This window comes from Corella eumyota, chromosome 3, assembly GCF_963082875.1.
Source record: "Corella eumyota chromosome 3, kaCorEumy4.1, whole genome shotgun sequence".
Lineage (NCBI taxonomy): Eukaryota > Metazoa > Chordata > Ascidiacea > Phlebobranchia > Corellidae > Corella > Corella eumyota.
This window is the reverse complement of record NC_137492.1, coordinates 8,913,404-8,919,684: the sequence shown is the minus strand read 5'-3', so window position 1 is coordinate 8,919,684 and position 6,281 is coordinate 8,913,404. Positions and strand designations below refer to the sequence as shown.

Genomic DNA, 6,281 nt, shown 5'->3' with positions numbered 1-6,281 from the left:
TTGGTGACAAGTGACTTCATTGCAAATCAGTTATAACGTCTACTCCACGTTTTTGTTTGTATTTATTTTTGCTTAACGAAAATTTAATAAATGGTTAGACTTTGTTATGGCTCATGCACTATATACTCATACTTTAAAGGCCTTGTGTAAAGGCAGACGGTTTAAACTTGATCAAGTCAGACATATTTCTGTTACAGCATGCTGTAACTACAGAGCAAATAGGAAATTCGGAGGAAGAAAAAAATATAAAATTCCACTTAATTGGAGAGATGTACGTTCTGGTCTAGTTATTAATATTATTATTTTATATAACCTATTGTCACATATTCTTATAAACTTTTTCTAATTTTAATTTGTTGGTACCTGTTTTAAAAAAATGTTAAATCTAATGCAAATTTTCTGGCAGCATGGTGTAGTGGTAAGAACACTTGCTACACCACACATGAGGTCTTGGATTAAATCTCCACTGATATCATGCTGTAGCACCCTTGAGTAAGGCGCTATAAACGGTATGAACTCTTGCTGAGCCAGCAATTAATCAGCAGTATAATTATCGGGCAATTATAATCTATAATATCCCAAACTGCCACAGGCAATTCGAGACTGGGTCGGAGTAACTGATGTTACTCTATGTTTAAGTCGCGCATTCAACTTTCCCACATTAAGGATAAAAAAATACAAAAAAAAAATTTAAGCATTTTAGTTTTTCTTATGTAAAAGTTTATGTCATTTTATCCAATTTTTGAGTTATTTAGCCTGTTTAGTCTAAATCAACTTAGCAAACACCATACCTATTACAGACCAGTCAGGGCGACTAAGACCGAACCAAGTTATTTTTTTTTAATTTAACTGGCAAAATGTTCTACTAAACTTAGTTATGCTACTTTATTACTAAACTAAATTTTCGAACTAGATTTATAAAAACAAGTGGTTATACTGTAGTACAATAACTTTAATTTTCTTTGTTAAATACATTGTTTTTTATTTTAAGAATTTAGACCAAGTTGTAAATTTTTTTTAGTTTTTTAACTTAATCAACCCTCAAACTAACATTTATGTTTAGGCTGACTGGAATCCTGCTAACATTCCTTCAGCTTGGAAGCCAGAAAATTACGATCAACAACAGTTAATAGATTATGAATATGAAATGGAAAAAGCAAAATATATCCCAGGGTAATTTTTGTGTATTAAGTGAAGACTAATGTTAAATATATTTTTTGCTGTGGTTGGGCTTTTAAACTTAATCTTTTTCAAGGTACAAGCCCAAAATAGCTGCAAACTTAAAAGAAGATTATCATGCGGAACCTTTATATTCAATTGATTCAAATTATGTCTTTACCGAAGGACTGGCCCAAGCGCTTTTTCTTACCAAGTCAGTAATCACGGAAACGGGTTTGCCGAAAAGAATTGACGAGATTTCCAGTGTTATTGAACAAATTGAAAAAGAAAAAGTGATACAGGTACAATTTTTAACATTTGTTGTAGTCGTTTTGTTGCTTTTAACATTTTAACACTGCAAACTTCGTATATATTACTTAAGGTTGTTCAGCATGCGAACCTCTTTGATGTGGACCCACGAAACCTTGATAAAACCAATACAAGAAGGACTTACAAACAAGATAATTATGATATTTATTGCAAGCCAGACAGGTTTGATTGTTTGTGACATATATATCTATTTTTATTACCAAAAGTTTTTTTGTGCATCTTTGTTTTAGATATAGCCTACTTTACGGATTAATCATACCCCGACCTAGACTTAAAAATTAGTTTAGTTTATATTACTATGCATATTTATAAATTTTAAAACTACTTTTTTTAATAAATTCTTTAGTTAAATATTCGGTATATATAATATAAATTTTGTGCTTTAAACAACAGACTTGCCAGTACAGTAGCGAGGGAATTAATTCGACTATGTGATATGAATGCAGCAAAAATTAGTGCTAAATTTTTTGATCGAATCAATCTAGAGGGAATTCGTACCACCTCATTATTTCAAAGAAGTTAGTGTGAAAATTTAGAAATATTTTTAAATAACCTTAATTTAATAGTTACTTATTACAGTCCTTTATTCTTATTTTTTCACTAATATTGCTATGTACAAAAACTTCCTTTTTTTGTTTTTAAAAACAATTCTGTAGACTCTGTCGTTATTATTATTATTTTGTACAATTTTATTTTAAACTTTTTTTAATTTAAAGATAATGTGCGCGATGAAAAAACTTTACAATCCACAAATCATGCAAACACATGGACAATAAGCATTGATGGTCATGCCGATATACAAGTTTTGTCAAAGGCAAGTAGTTTAAGTTTAAATAATATTAAAAGTTTTATTACTACGAATTAAGTAGAAAAACTAGCAATAATGAGTTTAGTTTATTTTTCAAATTTCTCTAATATTTCATTGAACAAGAAAAATAAATTTTTAGGACCCTTTAGAAAAATTTGCTTCGAAAGATTTGGTAAAATCAACTGAAAATGAGAATCTTAATAGTTTGTATCCTGTACTACCAATTCTTGATATACCTTTTACAAATAATTACACTTTAAATACTACTTCAGGTTACTAAATGATTTTTTTTGTATTTGCTTATCCTTGGGTTTTCTAAAGAAACACACCCTCTGCAACTAATCAATTCCTTTTTCTCTTTTTATTTTTCTCTCCTTTTCTCTTTTAAAGGTTTAGAGCAGAGTTTTGGTTTTCCCCACCTTCAAACAATGATATTATTTAACAAATCAAATTTATCTGCATCTGAAATGCATGGTAGAATGCTTGCTACAGTATTCTCTTCTCTTTACAGTCGGGCAGTGGAACTTAATAACAAAGGTTTTAGGGTCAGTATTTAAGAATTTGTAATTTTTTTAAATTTAGATTTCTAACAAATGCTGCTGACAAATGTGGCGAATGTCTTATTTACATTCTTACAATTTTATTTTTTGTTTTGGATGATCTACAGGATCTTGATGAGCCTTTGGTTGCACAAGTTATTGGATGTTCCGGACAAATGTTTAACTTTATGTGCTTTCAACTAAACACAACAAATCTCCAAAACGATAATGGAATTAAGAACATGGTAACTGTAATTTAAATAGTATACTCTTAGACTATGGTTTAGTTTTAACTACATTCATGCTGTATCGCCCTTGAGTAAGACGTTATAAATAGTTAAACTCCTACCGAGCTAAAAACAAATCAGAATATTTATTATGTAGTTATAATTTTTAATATCCAAAACTGACAAAGTCAATTCGAACAAGGTGACGTATAAAACCTAATGCTTTGGCTGTAAAGCCAACCTTACCAACCAAAATAAACACAAAAAAATGTCATATGGAAGTGTTTGTAATGAAAAGATTTTAGATAAATAAACCAATCACCTCTCCAGGTATGGGTGGATGACTTTTTTGCAAAAGAAGCGACTAATTCACTTTTGGATGATACCCATAGCCTCCAACATTCAAAGTTATATAAAGAATGTGCTCATACTTACTGGTATGATCCCCAGTATTATCATGGATATAATCATAATGTTTTTAAAAAAATGCAATCAATGTGGATGAATGGCATTTTGTAAATAATGCTAATAAATATTGCTCTTTTTAAAAGGTTTAAAATAATAAAGTTTGCCATAGTAGTTAACTTAAAAAAATTGCTAGCAATTTGCAGTTTAACTTTTTAAGAAAAGAAATGATTATTAAATAATAATAGTGAGGTTAGGTTGTGCAGCTTGGTAAGAAGAAAATAAAAATTAGTCAAAAATGTCTTTTTCACGATTTACAGCTCAAATATAATATCAAAATTAACAATGCCTCAGTTTTTAAATAATATTTACACAAAGAAAATATAATTTAAAAAATAATGGTCCAGAAAATTCCAGAACGAATTTTTCATCGTTCCGCTGCTTCGGGACTATTGTCGTTGGCACACATGTTTAATTTTTGTATTCGACTTCGTTAGTTTAGTAAACGGTAAATGGAAGAGAAGACCTGGGCCCCTAGCAACATATTTTTGATTATAATTGGCCAAAGGCAATGATTTTTTGACAATTTTTGTGTAGTGGTTAGCTCTACTACTTTGTTATGATCTAGGGTAATTTTTGTACTAACTTGAGAGTTGGTTAAAGTTATCGTTTGATGTCAAGTTAATATAATCAGATAATGCTTATTGCTTACCGCGATAAGGCGGTTGTTTTTAAATTTAGATTAACCGTTGAACTATAGTCTAACATATTTATTACAATTATGACAGTGCAGTTTTTAAATTTATAATTAGCCAAATTATTTTTTAATTTTAAAAATGATGGGAAGCATTGATGCACAAGCTCCATTGATTGTGGGAGGGGAAAGAACAACCGGACGCAATGTACGCACCCAGAATGTTCTAGCAGCTACCTCGATAGCCAACATTGTTAAAAGTTCACTAGGTCCAGTTGGTCTTGACAAAATGTTAGTGGATGATGTAGGTGATGTGACCGTAACAAATGACGGAGCCACCATTCTTCAACTTTTAGATGTCGAACATCCAGCTGCGAAGGTCCTTTGTGAGTTAGCTGATCTTCAGGATCAAGAAGTCGGGGATGGAACAACATCTGTGGTACTTATTGCAGCTGAATTGCTTAAAAATGCAGATCAGTTAGCACAAATGAAAATCCATCCAACTTCCATTATTAGTGGTTATAGATTAGCTTGCAAAGAAGCAATCCGGTACATGAACGAGAATCTTACTATCCCAGTTAGTGACTTGTCCAAAGATGTTGTTGTCAACTGTGCTAAAACATCTATGTCATCAAAAATAATTGGTGTGGATTCTGATTTGTTTGCCAATATGGTTGTTGATGCAGCGAATGCAGTAAAGTTTGTTGACACCAAGGGTGTAGCCAAGTACCCAATTAAATCTGTTAATATCTTAAAGGCACATGGTAAGAGTGCTAAAGAAAGCATTCTTGTAAATGGATATGCCATCAATTGTACAGTTGCTTCTCAAGCAATGCCACAAAAAATTACTGGTGCCAAAATTGCATGTCTAGATTTTAATCTTCAGAAGACCAAAATGAAAATGGGAGTTCATATTATTGTTGAGAACCCCGAAAATCTTGAAAACATTCGTAAACGTGAAATAGACATCACCAAAGAACGGATTGCCAAGATCATGGCCACCGGAGCAAATGTTATTCTGACAACGGGAGGAATAGATGATTTAAATTTAAAATACTTTGTTGAAGCAGGAGCCATGGGCGTTCGTCGAGTTCTTAAAAGAGATTTAAAGAGAGTTGCTAAGGCAACTGGAGCAACCCTCTGCTCTACATTAGCCAATCTGGATGGGGAGGAGAGTTTTGATGCTAGCATGCTTGGCATTGCTGAAGAAGTTGTCCAAGAAAGAATTTGCGATGACGAATTAATTTTTGTCAAAGGCCCAAAAGTACGATCTGCTTCCTCCATCATTCTGCGAGGACCAACTGATGTTGCCTGTGATGAAATGGAAAGATCACTTCATGATGCTTTGTGTGTTGTTAAACGTGTCCTTGAGTCAAAAAGTGTTGTTCCAGGTGGCGGTACTATAGAAGCAGCTCTTTCCATCTTTTTAGAAAATTATGCTACATCAGTCGCTTCTAGGGAGCAATTGGCAATTGCCGAATTCGCACATTCGTTACTGGTTATCCCAAAAACCCTAGCTATTAACGCCGCACAAGATTCCACAGAGCTTGTAGCCAAATTGAGAGCTTTTCACAATGAGGCACAGAAGAACCCAGAAAGAAGGGAATTAAAATGGACCGGATTAGAATTGGTTAAAGGAGTTGTTAGAAATAATAAAGCAGCAGGTGTGTTAGAACCAACCATGATCAAAAGCAAGAGTATTAAATTGGCAACAGAAGCAGCTATTACTATCCTTCGAATTGACGACCTTATTAAATTGTATCCAGAGAAAAAAGAGGGTGGAAAATCTTACCAAGAGGCTTTAAATGCGGGGGATTTGGAAATCTGATTTAAAATTTTTGGATTTGTTATTGTTAATAACCTAGTCAAATGTAAAGCCTAGTGTTCTAAAGCATGTTTTATGTCTGTAGTCTGTTTTTTGTTACCCAATTTCACAAAAAAAGTGCAGCTTCTATATTTTAATGATAATTTTTTTTCACTTTGCGTTTGTATTCCCAAAAAATTCCTTTGGAAAGTTCTAATAGAATAATATAAGCAACAGTTGTTTTTTGCTTTATAATAAAATGTATTTGAACCTACTTATCAAGTTATGAATTAGCTTAGGGTCATAAAACAAAATG

General features: G+C 32.3%; 2 protein-coding genes across 2 annotated transcripts; both read left to right on the top strand.

Annotated features, from left to right (window-relative positions):
* The first annotated feature begins 82 nt into the window (after window positions 1-82).
* LOC145745311 (large ribosomal subunit protein mL37-like) lies at window positions 83-3,605 on the top strand. The gene is made up of 10 exons (XM_082563349.1): window positions 83-271; window positions 1,064-1,173; window positions 1,256-1,460; window positions 1,541-1,650; window positions 1,882-2,006; window positions 2,205-2,302; window positions 2,436-2,568; window positions 2,687-2,841; window positions 2,964-3,080; window positions 3,393-3,605. Exons 1-10 carry the CDS (start codon window positions 107-109, stop codon window positions 3,579-3,581), a joined length of 1,407 nt encoding a protein of 468 aa, XP_082419475.1. The 5' UTR covers window positions 83-106; the 3' UTR covers window positions 3,582-3,605.
* A 429-nt stretch (window positions 3,606-4,034) lies between these two features.
* Window positions 4,035-6,201, top strand: LOC145745310 (T-complex protein 1 subunit alpha-like). The gene has a single exon (XM_082563348.1). The coding sequence runs from the start codon at window positions 4,304-4,306 to the stop codon at window positions 5,987-5,989; it is 1,686 nt and encodes a 561-aa protein (XP_082419474.1). The 5' UTR covers window positions 4,035-4,303; the 3' UTR covers window positions 5,990-6,201.
* The last annotated feature ends 80 nt before the right edge of the window (window positions 6,202-6,281 follow it).

Excerpts from the sequence above, each read along its gene's own strand:
- LOC145745310 (XM_082563348.1), top strand. The coding sequence starts at position 4,304 with ATGATGGGAAGCATTGATGCACAAGCTCCATTGATTGTGGGAGGGGAA.
- LOC145745311 (XM_082563349.1), top strand. The coding sequence starts at position 107 with ATGGCTCATGCACTATATACTCATACTTTAAAGGCCTTGTGTAAAGGC. Across the intron at positions 272-1,063 it reads TTCCACTTAATTGGAGAGAT|GCTGACTGGAATCCTGCTAA; the intron begins GTACGTTCTGGT and ends ATTTATGTTTAG. Across the intron at positions 2,007-2,204 it reads CACCTCATTATTTCAAAGAA|ATAATGTGCGCGATGAAAAA; the intron begins GTTAGTGTGAAA and ends TTTAATTTAAAG.